Source organism: Malaclemys terrapin, chromosome 4, assembly GCF_027887155.1.
Source record: "Malaclemys terrapin pileata isolate rMalTer1 chromosome 4, rMalTer1.hap1, whole genome shotgun sequence".
Lineage (NCBI taxonomy): Eukaryota > Metazoa > Chordata > Testudines > Emydidae > Malaclemys > Malaclemys terrapin.
In genome coordinates, this window is record NC_071508.1 from 87,020,885 (window position 1) to 87,042,602 (window position 21,718).

The 21,718-nt window shown below is 42.7% G+C and overlaps 1 protein-coding gene and 1 long non-coding RNA gene across 2 annotated transcripts; one reads left to right on the plus strand and one right to left on the minus strand.

Moving 5' to 3' along the window:
- Positions 1-1,273: 1,273 nt before the first annotated feature.
- Positions 1,274-18,834, minus strand: SYNJ2BP (synaptojanin 2 binding protein). Its single transcript, XM_054025758.1, has 4 exons — positions 18,623-18,834; positions 8,096-8,232; positions 4,543-4,638; positions 1,274-3,145 (listed from the first exon to the last, which is right to left on the minus strand). The coding sequence occupies exons 1-4, from the start codon at positions 18,684-18,686 to the stop codon at positions 3,005-3,007; spliced, it is 438 nt and encodes a 145-aa protein (XP_053881733.1). The 5' UTR covers positions 18,687-18,834; the 3' UTR covers positions 1,274-3,004.
- On the plus strand, positions 18,456-20,048 carry LOC128835883 (uncharacterized). Its single transcript, XR_008444709.1, has 3 exons — positions 18,456-18,534; positions 18,929-19,022; positions 19,793-20,048. It is a non-coding gene; the product is annotated as an uncharacterized LOC128835883 (long non-coding RNA).
- The last annotated feature ends 1,670 nt before the right edge of the window (positions 20,049-21,718 follow it).

The window sequence follows — 21,718 nt, forward strand, 5'->3', positions numbered from 1 at the left end:
TAACAATGGCCAAAGGAAAAAAAGAACAACTGCCACAGGAACTGGCGGTACACAGCACTTTGTTCATAGGTCCGATTCGTGCCTGGTGTAACTCCAGCTTGCCCTATTACTCTCTGTGGACCAGTCTATGTATTGGATACACAACTGAAGAGTAGTTATAGGACATATTTCAGACTCCATAGATCACATTTGGCCACAGGGAGGGGAGGGAAGGGAAGGGCATTGTGTCACATTTGGAGCTCCTTTGCTCTACATAATCTCCTTATTTCCTTAGTGATCTATATCCTTGTTATTGCCATTGACTGTCGATACAAATGACTGTCAAACTAAGAATTAGTTTGCAATTCCTACTAGTGACTTAGACTGTAACACCATCTTGCCTTCAGGTGATGCAGGGCCATATATTTTCTTCTGTTCAGCAATGGTTTGCCAGCTGCTTGCCCATTTCTATTTTGGAAATACCAAACTTTTGTACATCCAGTTGCTAGATTCATGCTCCCTGCAAGATTCACAAACATAAAACTGTCGCTTTTTCACTCTAATCTGAAAAGTTGTGTTCTCTTTCCTGGTGAGGGTTTGTAACTTATTTATGTTCTAGTTTCAGTCTCATGGGGAGCTTCTACTGGTGAACAGTGCTGTATTTAAAAAAAAACACACACACACCAATCCAGTTACTAGTGGACATTCTTGTCTGAAGAACTGTTAAATTCAAAATGGCCAAGTTATTCTGACAGGAAGTGTCACCTTATAACAAGAGGTTCTATTTCCTCTGCATGGACAGGTGGCCAAATGTTTGAATAGAGACCTAGACTCACAAATGTACAGCCTTGATTGTGGACACAAAGAGTTAGTTGGGCACCCTCCTGTGGATAATCATGATTATGCATGCAAAACAGATAAATAAGCCATTGACCACAGAACTGTGGGCACAAACCATCCCCTTTGCACATACGGCTGTCAAAATCTCACAGTACTTTTGGCAAGAGCTGAGGTTTGCTTTAGGAACCTTGGGCAAACTTCTCCCTCGTGCTCTCCTCCTTGCTGTGCCTGAAGTAAGGGATGCTTTATGTATATAGCTGGTGTAGCACTCTAGGATCCTTGACAATGCTATGGGAATGTCAAATACTACAGCACACGGGCCTTCATCCTACCACTATAGAAAAACATCTCCAGCCAGTCATCCTGTGGCATTCTAAATATCTGTATAACAAAAAGTGTCCTATAAAAACAGAGGAAGGCTAGGGATGAGAAAAGTAAAGAACGGAGAGGGCCATCAATTCAGTTTCTCTTGTTTGTATACATATATTGCATATGTGATTTTTGGCATTTATACAGACAATACATATCACTTGTCTTTTTACAAAAGAACACATTCTTTCTGGGAGACAAGAAAAACAGGTCTTACTCCACTGAGGTCAGCTGATGTGTTTAAAACCAGACAGAGTGAGGAGTTACAATCCTGCAGATAAAATTCAATCACAGCTTTTGCAGAGATGGTCTCCTACTTCACAGTCTTATTCACTAAACACTCTACCACACACACACATTTCTTCCAGGCACTGTGGCCTAACAAGCATGGTTCAAAGGCTACATCAAGCACCTAGAAGTGGCTTGTTCTACAGCCTATTTAAAAAACAAAAGATTAAAGTGCCTTGAAGCACTGACATCCTGTGCGTATTCTCCTCCCCGCTACCCCACTAGAGTGACTCTGGCTTCCTTCAGTCCAGATACCGGCGAGCTTTACTCTCTCAAAGGAACATGGTATTGCTCATTTCCCCCAGCATTATTATAGAACTAGCAGCCTGTAAAACACCCCAGTAGGCTTCGTTGTTCTCCTTTGTGGCAAGGCATTGTATGTTTTTTGCCAATTCATCTTTCTTACCAAGCCTTCCCTGTCCCCCTTCTGCCCCCCCCGCAAGAAGAATCTAGTGTGGCTACAGAATACCTGCCAGGACTGTGCATCTTCCTCCTCCATCCCATGCTTTGCCCATTGGTGTAACTCCCCAGCAGCCATGTCAGAGCCTCAGCAAGCAAGCAATAGCCTAGATGGACCAAGACCATACCACGGACCACCTCACGCTAAGGTCTTCCAGGCTGCAGGACACTGCAGACAGCAGGTCAGCTGCTGCAATAAGTCTGGGTAAAATGAGTGTTCTATTTCCACCCCCTGCCTCCAAAAATTATTCTGTAACCTGAGAGATGGTGCTTCTGGTAGCTCCATAGACTAAACATGCTGTTGGTTTACCTCCACTTTAGAGACCTCTCTCTCCCCCCATTGGGCCATTTCTGATGCTATTGGGTGTCTCTCCAGTATCCTAGCACTTTGTCAAAAGCCTTCTGTTACAATTCTTTGGTTCTTCATTCCTAAGCCTTCTATCCTTACTCCTCTCTCCTTCTACCCGCTGCTGCCTCCTGCCTTTCCAGGGCCAGTACAACATCTCACTGATATTGCATATTTGTTTTACAACAGCAGTTCCTCTGGGAACTTTAAGTGGGAAACCAGATTAGATGGTATACATTTCTCTAAGGCATTTATTTAATCACCCCACCCTACCCAAAAGAAGAAAATAAAAACAGTGCGCACTCCTCTTCATTCTTGATTCAGAGAGGTTGATCACTGGTTGTAGGAGGAATGAGATGAGAACAAGGAAATTCTCAAAATAAAAGTTTTGCTCTTAAAACACACCCACAGCCTTCTCCCCCCAAAGTCAAATCCTAAAATACATAAGTGTTTGAAAGTTCATGGTGTGAGAAAGGGGATGGCAAAACTTCCATGGGATCAATGAAAATGGCATATTTGTTTACACACGCTGATCTCACCTCCCCATTTACCTCCTTTCTCCATCAACCCCACAAGAAAAATCAGAACATAGTGAACATCAGCAGCAGCTTTACAAGAGGCAACAATCCTTTGTGGCATTAGTCCAGGATAAAACTGTTGATTCTCTCTTTAAATTATAATGTAGCTGTGGAATATATATGCACATCTTCGGAGGGGAATGTTTCACATCCGCTGTCGATACCGCATGAAGGCCCACACTGTAGCCACTGCAATGGCCAATACTGGCACCAAAATGACAGCTAGGGGAATACCATCTGGTTCTCCATCTCCTCTATGACCAGCTGGACCATTCTGTGGCTGCAACTAAAAGGGAAAGAAGAGCATCAGCGGTAAGGAGACCCCGCACCATTGGGGCAAGACAGAAAGCAACCCTATATGAGGAATGTGTGGTTCTAGAAACACACACAACGACATGGTCATCAGCATACTGTACACTTGGGGCCTGGGAGGGTTAGAATGCAGAACCTTCTGCTCCAAAAGGCATGACTCTGCACCTGGAGTCAAAGAAAACCTCCATTAGCTATGAGTAGTATTGATGCTTCCATATCCTGTTTGTAAGCCAGTCACTCGACAGAGAATCAAACACTTGGGACAGGTAAGATTCATGCAGCAGATGGCAGTGGTACAAGTACATACACACCACAATTCAGCATGACCTATTCACATACTGTTTCACAAGAGCTGCCCTAGTGATAGGTCAGCACTTCTTTAATCAACTGTAGTGATGGCTAGAGGTGCCAGACTGACAGCAGCTGATTTTAGATTCCTCTTGGTCTCCAGAGCTAGAACTGGTACAGTTTAAGCAGCAGCAGCACAGACTTCTTTCCTGACACTACACATATGCCTCGACCCTGGAGGGAGGACAGCTAGGGATGAGAGGGGAGTTCTCTCTCCTTTGGAGAGTCTTTGGCCTCTCAGCTGAGACTGCCAACAAGGAGAACAATGAATGTCAAGCATGGTGGGGTTTTAATTGCATGGACACATGCCCACTAGAACTGCACTGAGTCCAGCAACTCTTTTCACATAGGTACTAAACAGTCCGCAGATTGTAATGTTCAATCACCAGTGACTGGGCCAGATTTGAATCAGTAGCCTACCAGGAAAGGCTCAGTAGACAAACACCAATTTCTGTGCAACCCAGCCCCCCTCTAGAGGGGTTTTACTCCTTACCTGTAGAACTATATTCTGAATCAGGACTTGTCACACAAGGCCCCCAACCTCTTCTCCCACCATCTTACATCCCTCCCTCCATGGACAACATGGCACCAGAGATTAAATATGGGAGAAGACTTGGGATTTCATCTGACTGTCCGGTGAGACGTATTTTGCCTGTTAAACGACTGGATAAAGAGGGTGGGACCATACCACTCCAACGCCCCGTAGCAAAGAAAAGATCAGAAGACTCCACCATACTACACTTTCCAACCCCCTCCAGAGCATCACTAAATATGACGGGATGGATATTGCCCTATGTTCATGCACTTGAATGTTCACTCTAGCAGAAGAGTGCATTCATTACATAAATACAAACCCAATCCTCTAAATCCTCCCCCTCCAACCACCATATACATTGTAGAGAGGAAGAGTGGAATTCCCAGAGGTTCAAAGCAGACAGGGATTTACAAGGACTCTCCTACAGTCTGACCCAAACCATGGTAGCAGGGCCTCAAGGACAACCACCAGAAGCTGGCAATACACACCCGGTGTTGAACTTTCAGAGAAACGTCGCAGCCTGCATTCCTGAACAGTTCCACAGCATCCTTGTGCAGCAAGTTCTTCAGGTCCCTGCCGTTAATCTAACACAGGAATAAAAAGGAGAACTGGTAGCTGTGAGATCAAAAGTCATCTCTCAGCACTGCAGAACAAAATAACAGCAGCCAGTTTAGGTAGTCAGAATTATTCTAAATGCAAGAGTTAATGACTGGAAGAAGGCATTAAAGTCACTTTCTGTTACCAGACAATTAAGCAGGACCTCAGTATATGCCAATTAGAGAGGATCCCAAACCGAAACCCCAATTCAAAGCATTGCTAAACTTTTCTAAGTTCAAAGTTGGTTCTGAACTTTTGCAGCTTGGGTTCACCTCTAATTCTGATATACAGAGGGTGAGGCAGGGGCTTAATACAATAGAATCCCATTTATCCAATCCAGCTATAAAATTACGTGCCCATTAGCTTACCTGTCTTATCCAACCCCCTATTTACTTAAGTGGTTTTTGAGACTGAGTGGTCTGAAACATTTTGAAATAAAAATGGGTTCTACTGTAAGTGATGTTTTTATCTTTTGGAGGAGCAGATGCAATGTCAAAGGAAATATGGTATTTTGAGGAGGAGGAAAACTTATAAAATGGATCGACTGAAAATGAAGAACACCACACAGTGGCTATGTCATTCTGAAACCGCCTGTAACCCCAAATTTCTTCACAAGCCCTTGTCTACACGGAGGACTAAATGCATGTCAAGTATGAAGTTCAAAAGCTAATCTGAGTTACCCAAGTCTTTTTCATTAAAAATAATAAATAAATAAAATAAATAGCCTCCTTCATATTGGCATAGCTGGGGGGGGGGGGGGGAAAAAAAAAAAAAAAAAAAACCTGAACTGTGATGTGTGGGTTTTTATTTGCAAAGTTTGAAGAAAACAGGTTGAACATTGATTTGAGATGAAGCATGAGAAATTTTAATCCAAAGAGAAGAGATGTAGAGAAAGTTACATGGAAACAAAAAACAGGAGGTTATAATGAAATGAATCTAATGACAGTCAAAACAAAAACCAAAAACTAAACAAAGTTAGTTACATATTTTAAAGCCACACACACACACACACACACACACACACACACACAGAGAGAGTCCCCTTTGGGGATTCTAAAGAAGTCTTAAGAAAAAGGAAGGGGCGGGGGGAACCACACTTTTGCAATCCTCCTTTAAAGAGGAACTGGAACAGAATGTGTTAATTTACCCTAAGACCCATCCTCTCATTTTATCCTTCGATTCATTCTTGGAAAATTTCCTCTCTTTAAAACAGACCATGTTTAAAAACGTTTAAATAAAACATTTAAAGGATATTTGTGCATAAACAAAAGATATACATTTACACTAAACATTTGATAAATATGCAGTTTTTAAAAAGAAAATAGACTAGATGTGTTAGCATTTGCCCATTTTAGAATGGGCACACTTTTAGTGTATCTGTGACAGACAATTTCCTGTAATGTCCTGAATGAACTTTATTGAATTAAGTTAAACCTAATTGAACGGTGTTTAATATCTTTGGGGTTCTTTATATTAAAAATACAACTGTGTATGTGTTATTGTGAAAATGTATATAACTCCTCTAGGAGGAAGGGGATACGAATGTAATCCCTCTGTCATTAGCCCTTTGAAGCCACCCCCCTGGAGAGATGCACACATACAAGTTCAAACTGAATTCCCCAGGAACCCACAGACACAGAAAATGTTTTTGGATAAATAGCCTGGTTTTAAGCTGGCCCAGGGCCTTCTTCCTGATCCAGCTAATGGACAGGACTGCTGGCCCATGGAAGGCTCCAGTCCTTAGGGTAGGGTTGGAAGGACTGGGCCTACGGAGGCCACATAAGACAGGGGGGTTTGTTCTGAGTTGTAGCGGTGATGAACTTGGAAGCACAAGGAAATCCCTTGGGTGGGGTTTAGAAGGACTGCTCCAGCCAAAGCCCATGTTAGGGTTGGGGTGATCTCTGGCAAGCATATTAGTACATGTGTAGTTTCTCTCTTGCTTTTACCCGGAGAATAAAATAGGCTTACACAAAGAGCTGTGTGGTACCTGTAACTGTGGGCAGTCACACTATTCACCATCTCTGAAGAGAAAGAACAGGAATGCTTGGGAAACTGGTTTGTACTGGGAATAACACAGTATAGTCAGGGGACTGTGCAGTCTGGAAATACCCAGGTCAGAAGGAAAAGAGACATGGGTTTCCACCCAAGAAAGGCAAAGGCCTCCAGCTCCCCAGCCGGAGAGCAGGTGCCCTTGCTGGACCACTGAATGCACAGGTTGCCCTATACTGTGACATTTATCTACGGTCAAATAATGTGGCATGGGATGTATTCATGCTTAATGGATGAATATTGATTAACAAATTCAACATGCAATCCAAAATAAAAACCTGCATCTTCAGTTAGTGAACACCTCAACCCTTTTATTGGCTTTCACGGATAACACACTTTTATTGGAAATAAGGCTTGAAAAATGGATAAGACCCATTGGATAAGCAAATGCACCAATGGAAACCCAACCAGGGGCTCTACGCAAGATTACCCCCTACAATATATTCCATGATGCTTTGTCCTGTCCAGTTTCAAATAATTCCAATAACGAGGTTGCTACTACTCACAAAAGAATGTTTCGAAGCCTTGTAGATTTCACCATCATGAAGTATTTCCTGATACTCAGCGCAAGGTGTTTTTTGCTAAATTTCATCCCATTACTCCTAGTAATTCCTCATTGGATCTCACTGAACTATTCTTCCCCTTTCTCAGAATTTACATCCTTCAACTGCTTGTACACAATTATTACACTGTTAGGATAAGGTACTTATCCATCACTCTTGATTCAGCAATCAAGCGCCAACTTACACAAGCAACTCTTATATAAATAAACTAAGCCTAAAACTGGAACATTAGAACAAGTACCAGTAAGTTTATATAAAAATAAAAATCCATTAAACATACAAATGATGTATCATATTTTAGCAGATTTCTTTGTTGTTCTTTGCTTGTTAAAGTGCTATCACCTTGTATAACTGACAATAGCAGAAGAAAATCTTCAGACCACCTCTAATCCACCTTAACCATGGTACTGGCAAGGAAAGCAGCCAGGGTTACAGTGAAACCTTTCATAGGAAACCCAGCTCCTCCCGAGCAAAGGGTTAATAATAATCCTGATCATACTGACTAGTATGCTGGGGAGAGAAACCTAGCCACTGGAAGATGGATTCTCCTCCCACATGGATATAAATCACAAGCAACTCCAGAAAAGTCAGTGGAGCTACAGTACTGAAATACCAGAATGAGAGGAAAATCAGGCTATTAGTACCATAAAAAACTTTTAGACGCACATCACATAGCTGTGCAAGCCCAAAGGCCAAGGAATGTTTCCAGCAAAGCAAAAAGGCAAAACTGGATGAGGATGGTCTCTGGTCTACAGAATGTCCCATCTCATCTCCTTGCTGGCCAAAACTCTCCCTGATCCCCCAAACGCATGCCTTCCAGGGAGTGACTTACCGCTAAAATTTTGTCTCCCTCTTGTAATCGGCCATCAAGGGCGGCAGCCCCATCTTCTTTGATCCGGCTGACGTAGATGCCACTGTCATTGGCAATGTACTGCTGATCCATCCCACCAACGATGTTAAAGCCCAATCCTGAGACACACAGGAGACAGACAGTGTCAAGTAGATAAGAAAATAGGTCCAATACATCCTTGTAGTTAGGGGGAAGAAGTGGCCCCAGTGCAGCAGTGCCTTCTTCAGTTCTCACTATCCAGAACACCTTCTCATCAATAACTGTTTCTTTCAAGGAAACCAAAAGACTCTACACTTCACAATGGATCATTCTGTAGGTCTAGCTTCAAGCAATAATTAATCAAGCCTCCCAACACCTTTGTGAGGTAGGAAGTATTATCCCCATTTTATAGATGGGGAAGCTGAGGCACCAAGAGGTTACCTGACTGTCTCAGGGTCTCCGAGCCCAGATCACTCAACTTCCAGTCCTGTGTTTAACCATGATTTAATGTTTACAAGTCATTGGATCAGGCCCTAGGGTGTCCCTAGCCTCTGTTTGTCAGAGGGTGGAGATGGATGGCAGGAGAGAAATCACTTGATCATTACCTGTTAGGTTCACTCCCTCTGGGGCCCCTGGCATTGGCCACTGTCAGTAGACAGGATACTGGGCTGGATGGACCTTTGGTCTGACCCAGTATGGCCGTTCTTATGTTATGTTCTTAGGGTATTTGAGTGCAGAGTTTTACCCAAGGACATAATGAGTTGACAGACTTCTTATCCACTTCACATTTTATGTAAGCATCAGCAGCAACTGTGCAAGCACTTTGTGCTGTCCCTGGAATCTGAAACAGGACAGGAAATGAATTCAAAAGGACTAGGGCATCAACAAAAAAAAAAATCATCTATTTCAATTTTTTGGTGTGAAGTTATGGCCTGATTGAGGCAGTTTGGGTTTTTTTTGTTTGTTAAAAATAAAGTTGATTACAGAACTCTGGCTGTAACCAGCCAGCGGATTAAAGTGCATTGGAAGATTAAGACTTGTTGCTTAGTCTAATCCAGAAGAACAGACTGAACTCAAAGGCTGGAGCCCCATGGACTGCTAGAGCACAGTCTGTACCACAATGCAACAAAATATCTGTAAATAATAAATGATGAGGAGGGAGATGATCCGGCAGCATGAAACTTGGGAAGTCAGGAGCAGACAGACAGACCAAACATCTGAGGGAGGGAAGGGAGAAAATAATCTCCTTCTGACATGATCCTGTTACTCAGAAGCTATTCCAAGCATGGTCTGAAAGCAAGTCCCAGATGCGCACACTTAACCAGGCTGATGCTCTCTCCTTCGATGCACTGGGTAGAGGAATATGAAACAGAAGACTTGTGAACAGAATGGCAAATAAAAGCTAACTTGTCCCGCCTTGGAAGTGGCTTTTTAGCTCAGTTATAGGAGATCAGAGGGTCTAGGGTGAGCCATAGTGTTCAGAAAGTGCCCCTACGGGCTGATAAATACAGCAACACTAATGGCAGCCTTGACATTTCCCAGCCTCTTTGTTCCCTTTCCTGTCAGCTTCAGACAAATGGTGGAGAGGATGGAATTGCTAGCAGGGTTTGGGAGAAGCGAGGTAGTGATGTTACTAATGCACTAACGTCTGGGTTAAAAGATACTTGAATGAGATGCCACAAAAAGTGTGTGGTAAAAACCAAACAAACCCACAAAGCATTTCCCATGAAGCATAGTAATCCTGGAACAGAGAAATCAGTGACAGAGAAAACTTGAGAGGAAGTCAAGATTTACCAGAAACATCAGAGGATCCCATTCTAGTGATAGAAACACTAATGAACAATAACAAAAGTGAGATTTTCATAGGTTTTCAGCAATCAAGGCAAAAATCTAGAAGACTCATTATTTCTATCAGAGGATGCAGTTTGGAAGATGTGGAGGAGGGATATTTTTGGTGACCAGAAACAGGTACAGTGGACTCCACTTATTAGCAGCCCCTCTGTTGCCAGCAAAAAGTTGCTATTAACCAGCAGTTGCTAATAAGTGGAAGACATGTTTGTGAGGCAGGAGCCAGGGAAGGAAGTGCTGGGATGTGCCTTCCCTGGTTGCAGCCCCACAAACCCGCTTGCAAGTAGAGCAGCAGCAGGGAACAGAGATGCAGCCGGAACGTCAGGGCTTTCCGGGGAGCACTGGGGCCCACGGAGCTGCATGGTACTTCTTCCTGTACTCTCCGGATGAGGGAGCTCAGCACATCCCAGCACTTCCTTCCTTATGGAGTCCCCCAGCAGGGTGCAGTTGAGAGAGCACAGGGACAGAGAGAAGTACCATGCAGTTCCAGCATCTGGGCTGCAGCTACCTCCCTTTGCCCACAGCTTCCCTTCCCCTCTCCTGCCCACCCACAACCCTTATCTCCTGTGTGGTCCCTATCCACAGGGAAGTTTGCAGACCTGCTCTCCCAGAAGGAAGCGCTGGGATGAGCTGAGCATCAACAGCAAGCAGATTTGTGGGACTGCAGCCAGGTGGTCTCTGCACTCCCCTCTCTGCCTGCAGCCCCACAAGCCTGCCTGTAGATGGAGCCTTTCTGCCCTCCCCAAAAAAGTTGATAATAAGCAGAATGCTGTTGCCAGTATCAGAATCCCATCAACATTATAATCAATGAAAGGGAATTGGTTCCCAGCAAAATGTTGCTATTCACTGGAAGTTGTTAATATCCAGGTTGCTATTAAGCAGAATCTACTGTATTCAGAACAGGTGCATGTTTCACAATTCTTCCTTTTCAAAGAAGAGGAAATAGACATTGGTAGCTTTCTTAGCCTGTAGAAAGATCAAATGGCAAAATATTGCAAGATGAATCTATAAAATAATTCGGCATGCCATAAAATGTGATTTTTGAGCAGCATAATCAGAATATATTTTTAAACATATTGTTCTGCTATTGTAAATACTTCTTCCTGTTCAACAAACTTTTGCCAGAGATGTGACCATACCCATCTTAACAGTTTGCAAGCACAGTCAACATTCATATTTAAAAAAGGATTAAACTGTACAGCACCTGAACTTTGCCAAAGAAGTGAATGATAAACTATGTGATAAGTGCTTTGATATTATGAGGAAATGAAGACACCTTGGACCCTACAGATTATTTTGCTATTTAACTCTATAAAATATCTAATCCTTATATAGAAGTGTATCAACAATCATAGCTAAGAGCCAGAGGCCCTAACACAAAGACACCAAGTGCTAGCAAATAAATTCAGGTCAGAGTGTTCTTTAATGTACAAGAATAACTGCAAGTCAGCATGAGCCCCAAGGCATACATCTAGCAAGTTAGAACTTGATTAGCAGGTTGAATCATGCCCTGATGCTGACACCAAAGAAGCAGTGCTAAGACATCTGAAGCAGCACCAGGATAAGGAGTACCCTAACAACTGTACACCAGCCTCACACACCTGAACTGAACTGGATAATTCAAGGGATATGTGGTCTTTCACCTTCAGATTGCACATATTCAAGGTCAGGTACTTAGATACTAATGTTACAAGCAGAGTACAAAGTCCTGGACAGAAATATTAGATAGGTTAGTAGTGACAACAAGTCATTACTATAAGTCAATGTGAAATAACTTGCTAGACTCAAGTCATACCTACCTTCAGTAAGGAGTTGAAAAAACTAAGATTTCCTCTTCCCCTTTCTCTCTCTCTCATTTAAAAAACATCAAACCCCAAAACATATATATCCTCTACTTTAAGGAAATCCACAAAATAGCAGTGCTCATGAACTGACTTCTTCATGTCTTCTTAAACTCTGTTCCCCTTCAGTTCTATACAATGAAATGTTCTTATGTGTATAGGATGGTACCACCAAGAGAAATCAAGGGGAGGAGGGGGAAAAAAAAAGGAAAAAAAAAAAAAAAAAAAAAAAGGATTTTGAAATGTTCAGATCCCCTCAGTGAGGGGTTGACTGCAGATTCTGAAGTACAACCTTTATAGTCAATCACTTCAGTTTAGGATCACAGCATACCAGAAGGACAAGATGAGGGAAATTTTCACTACTGTTACCTACGAGGTACCTGTTCTAGGGATAACTAGAAGACTTCATCTTTCAAGGCTGTCAAGACAGTACCTTTCACTGGAACTAGATTCACTTAGGGTACGTCAATGTATCAGGGATCAATTTATCACGTCTGATAAATCGATCCCCGAATCGCCACCTGTACTCCATCTCGGCAGGAGGAGTAAGCGGAGTCGACGGGGGAGCCGCGGCCATCAACTCACCGCTGTGAGGACGGTCAGGTAAGTCGAACTAAGATACTTTGACGAATAGCATAGCTGAAGTTGCAGATCTTAGTTCTAACGCCCCCACCTAGTGTAGCCTAGGCCTAAGAAAAACAGTGATGCCTGCAACAGAGATGTGGGTGTTGCAGTCTCTGCAAAGGGTGACTGGAGCCAAAACTGGTCACCAGCCATACGCAGCACTGGTATGGACTGAAGGTCCGGCAGATTTTCATTCATACTTATTTTAATTAAAGATGAGCCCTGAGCCATGCAGTCCAGTTCCAGACTCAAAACTTCCCCAACGTTTGTGACTCTTTGGATTAAGGCATTTGAGTCAGGCCCATAGCTAACTCCAGTTTTGATTATGCAATAAAAAATTCATTCTGAAGGGGGAAAAAAAAAAAAAAGTTTGATTGGCCCAGCAACAGTACCCAGGGCTGAAATGGAAAAACTACCCTTTCAGGATCTTCCACCCCACTCCCTTTCCCTCCCCTCAGCTACCTACTTGATTAATCCACCAAACAGCAACAGTAAACATAAAGCAGTTAGTGTTGTACATGGTCACCCTGACCAAATTTTTCAGAAGTGGCCACTGATTTTGGATGCCCAGTGTGTCCATTTCAGAAATGCAGAGCAACCGTACCACCAGCTGAATTCCACAGGAATTGGGGCTGCTCCGCACCTCTGAGAGACAAACCCGTGCTGTTTTCCCAGCAGCAGGAGGCACTTTTGAAAGTTCTGGGCCTTGTCTGCTGTGGGCATGTGAGTCATGTTTTGCGTCAATATACACCATGTTCTTTACGCCAGTGGTCTCCAAAGTGGGGTGCTCAAGTGGATCCTTGGGAGTGCGTGGCACGAGGAGCGCTTTTTTTTTTTTGCTTCGGCAGTTCAGGCAGGAGTCCAAGAGGCTTTTTTTTATTTTAATTTTTTTTGCACTTTGGCAAAAATGGTAGAGCCGGTGTGGCAGGGGGTGGTTGCTCAAAAATTTTTTACTGATGGGGTGCGCGATCAAAAAAGTTTGGAGATCACTGCTTTACGCTACCAGTATGTTAGGTGAATTTTTGTCCACAATTGACACTTCAGCCATACTATTAAATTTCTTTAAATAAAGGCTTAAAAAGAAAAGGCAATCCAAGTTAGCATCCTCACAGGTCCACTCCAGCTCCACAGGTACAAGGGGAGCAACAGTCAGCGTGTCTGAGGGTATTTTGTACTGCTACCACAATGAGTTTGGTGAGCAGTTTTGAGTGGAAAAATTGTACCTCAAAGTGGGGCCTGGTTTTTATCCTCATCTGGAGAATGCCATCATGACATGGATCAGGATAAAAGAAACTACAGGGATGTTTCTAGTGGAGGACTATGATCGAGGGGATGGAAATTGTTGAGACATGAAGTGGGAGAAAGTGCAACTGGGTGAGCCTAGGTTACAGCACAACCAGCTAATATAATTTTATAGCTATTTAAAGGAGGCTACACTTGGTGGTAAGCAGCACTGTAAATCATGTTTGTTAAGTCAAGATGTTTTCACCCTTTGGCCAAGTCTACACTACAAAATCATGTCAGCCTAATACAGCAGACAGCCACCGCAATTATTAAATCGTTTGTATGTCTGCACATTTGGCTCCTTGCATCCACAATGCATGTCCTCACTAGGAGCACTTGTATTGATTGTATTGTCAGCGTGGGGCATTGTGAAATGGCTCCTGAAAGCCAATAAAAGGTGACGTAGTCATTGACCTAACTACATCGACCATGACTTTATGCCGCTCATGGAGGTTGGGTTACTAAATAGGCATAGAGAGGCACTTACACCAGTGGGAGCCAAATTTAAGTGAAAAGAAGAACAGGAGTACTTGTGGCACCTTAGAGACTAACAAATTTATTAGAGCATAAGCTTTCGTGGACTACAGCCCACTTCTTCGGATGCATATAGAATGGAACATATAATGAGGAGATATATATACACACATACAGAGAGCATAAACAGGTGGGAGTTGTCTTACCAACTCTGAGAGGCCAATTAATTAAGAGAAAAAAAAAAAAAAAAAAAAAACTTTTGAAGTGATAATCAAGCTAGCCGAGTACAGACAGTGTGATAAGAAGTGTGAGAGTACTTACAAGGGGAGATAGTCAACGTTTGTAATGGCTCAGCCATTCCCAGTCCTTATTCAAACCGGAGTTGATTGTGTCTAGTTTGCATATCAATTCTAGCTCTGTAGTCTCTCTTTGGAGTCTGTTTTTGAAGTTTTTCTGTTGTAATATAGCCACCCGCAGGTCTGTCACTGAATGACCAGACAGGTTAAAGTGTTCTCCCACTGGTTTTTGAGTATTTTGATTCCTGATGTCAGATTTGTGTCCATTAATTCTTTTGCGTAGAGACTGTCCGGTTTGGCCAATGTACATGGCAGAGGGGCATTGCTGGCACATGATGGCATAGATCACATTGGTAGATGTGCAGGTGAACGAGCCCCTGATGGTATGGCTGATGTGATTAGGTCCTATGATGATGTCACTTGAATAGATATGTGGACAGAGTTGGCATCGGGGTTTGTTACAAGGATAGGTTCCTGGGTTAGTGGTTTTGTTCAGTGATGTGTGGTTGCTGGTGAGTATTTGCTTTAGGTTGGGGGGTTGTCTGTAAGCGAGGACAGGTCTGTCTCCCAAGATCTGTGAGAGTAAAGGATCATCTTTCAGGATAGGTTGTAGATCTCTGATGATGCGCTGGAGAGGTTTTAGTTGGGGGCTGAAGGTGACAGCTAGTGGTGTTCTGTTATGCAACATCACTTACCACATAACCTCAGCCATGCTGAACACAACGCCATCTACAGCCTCAGAAACAACCCTGACATCATAATCAAAAAGGCTGACAAAGGAGGTGCTGTCGTCATCATGAATAAATTGGAATATGACCAGGAGGCTGCTAGACAGCTCTCTAACACCACATTCTACAGGCCATTATCCTCTGATCCCACTGAGGATTACCTAAAGAAACTACACCATCTGCTAAAAAAACTCCCTGACAAAGCACAGGAACAAATCTGTACAGACACATGCCTAGAACCCCGACCAGGGGTATTCTATTTGCTACCCAAGATCCATAAACCTGGATATCCTGGACGCCCCATCATCTCAGGCATTGGCACCCTAACATCAGGCTTGTCTGGTTATGTAGACTCTGTCCTAAGACCCTACGCTACCAGCACTCCCAGCTATCTTCGAGACACCACTGACTTCCTGAGGAAACTACAATCCATCGGTGATCTTCCAGAAAACACCATCCTGGCCACTATGGACGTAGAAGCCCTCTACACCAATATTCCACACAAAGATGGACTACAAGCTATCAGGAACAGTATCCCTGATAATGTCACAGCTAACCTGGTGGCTGAACTTTGTGATTTTGTCCTCACCCACAACTATTTCACATTTGGGGACAATATATACCTTCAAGTCAGCGGCACTGCTATGGGTACCCGCATGGCCCCACAATATGCCAACATTTTTATGGCTGACTTAGAACAACGCTTCCTTAGCTCTCGTCCCCTAACGCCCCTACTCTACTTGCGCTACATTGATGACATCTTCATCATCTGGACCCATGGAAAAGAAGCCCTTGAGGAATTTCACCATGATTTCAATAATTTCCATCCCACCATCAACCTCAGCCTAGATCAATCCACACAAGCGGTCCATTTCCTGGACACTACTGTGCTAATAAGCGATGGTCACATCAATACCACCCTATACCGGAAACCTACTGACCGCTACACTTACCTACATGCCTCCAGCTTCCATCCAGGACACACCACACGATCCATTGTCTACAGCCAAGCTCTAAGATATAACCGCATTTGCTCCAATCCCTCGGATAGAGACAAGCACCTACAAGATCTCTATCAAGCATTCTTAAAACTACAATACCCACCTGCTGAAGTGAAAAAACAGATTGACAGAGCCAGACGAGTACCCAGAAGTCACCTCCTACAAGACAGGCCCAACAAAGAAAATAACAGAACACCACTAGCTGTCACCTTCAGCCCCCAACTAAAACCTCTCCAGCGCATCATCAGAGATCTACAACCTATCCTGAAAGATGATCCTTTACTCTCACAGATCTTGGGAGACAGACCTGTCCTCGCTTACAGACAACCCCCCAACCTAAAGCAAATACTCACCAGCAACCACACATCACTGAACAAAACCACTAACCCAGGAACCTATCCTTGTAACAAACCCCGATGCCAACTCTGTCCACATATCTATTCAAGTGACATCATCATAGGACCTAATCACATCAGCCATACCATCAGGGGCTCGTTCACCTGCACATCTACCAATGTGATCTATGCCATCATGTGCCAGCAATGCCCCTCTGCCATGTACATTGGCCAAACCGGACAGTCTCTACGCAAAAGAATTAATGGACACAAATCTGACATCAGGAATCAAAATACTCAAAAACCAGTGGGAGAACACTTTAACCTGTCTGGTCATTCAGTGACAGACCTGCGGGTGGCTATATTACAACAGAAAAACTTCAAAAACAGACTCCAAAGAGAGACTACAGAGCTAGAATTGATATGCAAACTAGACACAATCAACTCCGGTTTGAATAAGGACTGGGAATGGCTGAGCCATTACAAACGTTGACTATCTCCCCTTGTAAGTACTCTCACACTTCTTATCACACTGTCTGTACTCGGCTAGCTTGATTATCACTTCAAAAGTTTTTTTTTTTTTTTTTTTTTCTCTTAATTAATTGGCCTCTCAGAGTTGGTAAGACAACTCCCACCTGTTTATGCTCTCTGTATGTGTGTATATATATATCTCCTCATTATATGTTCCATTCTATATGCATCCGAAGAAGTGGGCTGTAGTCCACGAAAGCTTATGCTCTAATAAATTTGTTAGTCTCTAAGGTGCCACAAGTACTCCTGTTCTTCTTTTTGCGGATACAGACTAACACAGCTGTTACTCTGAAATTTAAGTGAAGACTCTTCCACCGTGTAGCATAGACCAGGTTTTCGTCTAGACCAGTGGCCTCCAAAGAGGGATGCGTGCACCACAGGGAGTATGCAAGAGGATCCTTGGAGGTGCGTGACAGGAGGAGCGCTTTTTTTTTTTTTTTTGCTTCGGCAGTTCAGGCAGAGCGTGCTCAAAAATTTTTTACTGATGGGGTGCACTATCAAAAAAGTTTGGAGACCACTGGTCTAGACAAAGCCAAAGGCCTGAATTTTTAAAAGGCATTTAACCACTGCTGTGCTCAGTGTTGTGCTTAGGCATTTAGGAATCTCATTGACAGTGCCTAAATCCCTTTTGGAAATGATATTTAGACTCTTAAATCACAACACTAAGCGCAGTAACACTTACATACCTCTAAAAACCAGGGCCAAAGTGCCAAGAATTAACAAGCAGCAACATCTCTCCCATCTCTTCAAGCAAGGTAGGGTTTTATAGCCTGCAGCATGCAGGGGGTCAGACTAGATGATCATAATGGTCCCTTCTGACCTTAAAGTCTATGAGACTACTTCACTGCTGGTTGCATTATCTTACAACTCTAGGATTGTTCCCCCCTCCTCCCCCTCACTGTCATTAATTGATCAGTAGCACAAATACAGTCACACACCTGTTCAACACCAGGGCTTCCCTTTCAGCCTTGTTTTCATCTCCTAGATCTCCCTTTGAGGGGAAAGAACCCCATTACAGTTTAAAGTCAGTATCTGATTAAACCTCAAGTACCCCATAGTTCTTCTTTTTAAAAAGCAAAACCATACTTATATTTTCTTGGCAGAAAATCCAGCTGCATTCTCTTCCCCTGCCCCAGCCCCTTTTCATTGTGGAGATTATTTATAGACTTTTTTCAGCTGCAGCAGACGCCAACTCCACTGTACAAGGCTAATATAACTGAGCAATGAGCAAACCCCTTTATAGGCATATGAATCAAAGTGCAGAGCAGCGTTAGCCCCTCCCCCAGAGCATCCAGAGAAGCTGGAAGTACGTTTGAAAAGCAAAGTTTTGTGGGTTTTATTAAAACCAAACAAGACAGAGTCCTTCCGCCTAGATTTCTCTTCCACACGGAAGGTATTTGCAAATGATTTTGCTACTAGAAACTAGTGCCAGGATTACACAGGCCTCAGGCCGGACCTTTCCTGGCAGCTGTGAAGCCAAGTGAGTTACACCAAGCCGGGCTTCACGCCAGATCACAAGTACCCAGATCCAGCAGACCAACCTCCCACCCCCCTCTTTAACTCTGTACCTGACGGTCCTCTGGTGAGATCGATCACTTCCTCCGAGAGGACCCAGTCCACTCCTCCGTTCATGTCGCACTGTTTTAAAGCTCACTCTCTTTGTCTGCCTATCACCGCCACCTGATTCCCCTCCTCTCCGCACAGTTGTTGAAGGTGAAATAATCTCCCGGGCCTGAAGCAGCAGTCGCTGCTGCGGCACTTTCAGTTTCATCAGCCTCTGAACGGGCGGGAGGAGACCCTGCTAAGATCGCTGGGATTTGTAGTCCTTCTCTGAAATACAGCTCACTTTCATTCTTTCTGGTTTCCTTCCACAGCGCCCCCACCCCATGTGTTTTATGGGGTGAACTAACAGGATACCGGGATCCGAACCAAAACTACCTTCAAATGAGTCTGCCTCTGGATTTAGTGGTAAATTATCCCAAATCTTCCCCATCCTGCAAATCTAATACATGTTCATTTTAACCCCATTAATTATTTTAAATATATTTACTATATATTTTTCAAAAATCAATCAATTCAGCAATTTTATACAGGAAGGGGCTAAACAAGTTTTTTAAAGGGTTTAGATTTTGTGACTTTTTCCAAGATTTACAAACATTTCAGTGTCTTAATTTGAACCATTGTTTTCCCAGGGGAATTTTTTTTAAATATGTGTCTAAATTGAAGCCTGTGATATTTAAAAAAAACATTAAAGATACTTGTTTTTAAAAAAATTCTGGGATGATCAGGGAAATCTTTAAAAAACAAATAAACAAATATGCAGATCAGAACTCCAGTAGCGCCAAAGCCACTCAGAACTTGAACCTCAAAAACACCAAGTTCTGTTCTAAACTTACAACTCAATTTTCAGATGGGCTCCAAGTGAAATTAAATTAGCTCTCCCATCCTTAATTTTAACCAGAAGCTTTTCAAAGTCAGGTTTGAATCCTGAAAATGAATACATATGAGTGGCTCCCTGCCTCAGAGTCTGGACCTCAGTTTACTTTGCTCCAGCTCTTACAACCAGTTAGGGTAAAGGGCCTGGACCATCTTTCACTTAAGGCCCAAATCAGAGCTCACTGCAGCACTGGCCCCAAGTCCTGTGAATCTTACCATTCTATTCAATTCTGTTCTACTTAGGCTGTTATTCTGGGCCAATCATCACTATTGTTAATTATTATTGATTTGTATTATTGCAGTGTCAAGGGGGCCCTGTCATGGACCAGGACCCCATTGTGCTAGGCACTGTACAAATACAGAGCAAAAAGATGGTCCCTGTCCCAAAAAGAAGAGACAAATGATGGAGACAGAAAGACCGACAGGACAGCACAAGGAAACAGTGAGCTGATAGTATCATACCACAGGATATGAACCTACATTGACATTAATGGAAATTGAATAGAGTGCAAAAATATGGAGCTTTTAAAAAAATATATGGAGCTTCCATTAGCTCTAGGTCGCTGAGAAAAACATTATGACTTTCCAAAGCATGTTGTTAAACTTATTTTTAAACATGTTCTTAAACTTTATTTACTGTGGGTTATTTATTGGTTTAGCACTTCTTAGTATTGCTTTCTTTACTAAAATTCAAAATACTTGATAACGCTTAAATACCATCCTCCTCAGTTTAAGGTGCACCTATTGTGTCTCTAAATTAAACCTAATAGCGTGATTGGTGGGCTTAGGTGTCCTTTTAATTCTGAGGCTTTCTCAAGAAACAGAGAACCAGTGTTCTCCTTGAGTTCCTTTAGAATGTTATGTAAGATGCATACACAATGACAGTAGGAGTTTGAGTGGACCCAAGAGAGGTATATAATTATGCAAATGAGAAGCTCATAAAGAAGGTGGTCATGGAAATGTTAATATAGTTAAGTAAATTCATCCTTAATGTGTTACAATTAAGTGCTCCACTCAGAATGTTGCTAGAAGACAGTATGAAATGGCACTGGGGATGAGTGGCAAGAGATAAACTTTTGAGAATCAGAAATAGTTATCACAGAAGCACCTATACTTAAATATTTTGAAAATGAATATGGACTCTAAGATCTCAGTCTATGCAAGTTTACATGGTTGAGGGTCATGTCTTTGCAGGATAATTGGCAAGTGGCTCCTGTTAAACTTGGTCCCAAGATATCAGATTTTACAATTACATTTTTATGTACAGAAAAGCTCTTTTGGATACCTCATCAAGCTTTCTAAACTATATTTGTTATATTTTTCCCCTCTCTCTGAAGGCTGTATAGTTGGACTAATGACATCAACGCAGTCTGACTTTACAGGTGGAGAGACAGAATAAAAAATCAGATACAATCAAAAGATACAATGAAAAAAATAAAAATCTCTACATTGCTTCTCAAATAGTTTTTCTTGTACAAAATATGTGGCACCTAGAGAATATGTGATGATGTGGTCTGCCATGCGGGGGAATAGCTCAGTGGTTTGAGCATTGACCTGCTAAATCCAGGCTTGTGAGCTCAATCCTTTAGGGGGCCATTTAGGGATCTGGGGCAAAAAAAAAAAAAAAAAAAAAGCCTCTCAAGCACAGTACTTGGTCCTGCTAGTGAAGGTAGGGGACTGGACTCAATGAAATAACCTTTCAAGGTCCCTATGAGATAGGTATATCTTCTTCTATGAAGGTGTTATCAGCACTTGAGACAATCTATATAACTGACTCATAGTTTTATCACCTGTGTGCATTGCAACCATCCTAAACTCATGACAATTAAACATTTAAACTAGAGTATACCATTTAGAACCCCCTTTTTTAGGCAAATGCCTTATGGGGTTTCTGTCCAAAATTGCAGAAATAATGTAGAGACCAGCACCTTCTCTTTTCCCCCTCACTCCTGGCCAGCTCAAGAGAAGGGAGAATAAGGAAAAGAGCAAAAGAAAATGTAAATAACATTTTTACTGTTTCATATTTTATGTACCTTTTGCAGGGTTCTAATTAGAGCAATACTGGGGAGTTAATGGATGTAATGTTGAGGCCTGAAGGCGCTGTGACAGATTTGTATGGGAAGCGACATATGGAATGTTGAGGCATGAATGTTCCTGGGTAATTCAGGTCAAAGGAGAGATGCTAAAGAAGGAAGTAGATGTAAAATTGCTCTTAGGCAGAGTAGCAG

What these genes read in the sequence shown, in the direction of transcription:
- SYNJ2BP (XM_054025758.1), bottom strand. Translation starts at nt 18,686, where the DNA reads ATGAACGGAGGAGTGGACTGGGTCCTCTCGGAGGAAGTGATCGATCTC. An exon ending in AGGGAGACAAAATTTTAGCG is followed by an intron (nt 4,639 to 8,095) that starts GTAAGTCACTCC and finishes TTCCTGTGTTAG; the next exon opens with ATTAACGGCAGGGACCTGAA. An exon ending in CTCTGAAAGTTCAACACCGG is followed by an intron (nt 3,146 to 4,542) that starts GTGTGTATTGCC and finishes TTTCCCTTTTAG; the next exon opens with TTGCAGCCACAGAATGGTCC.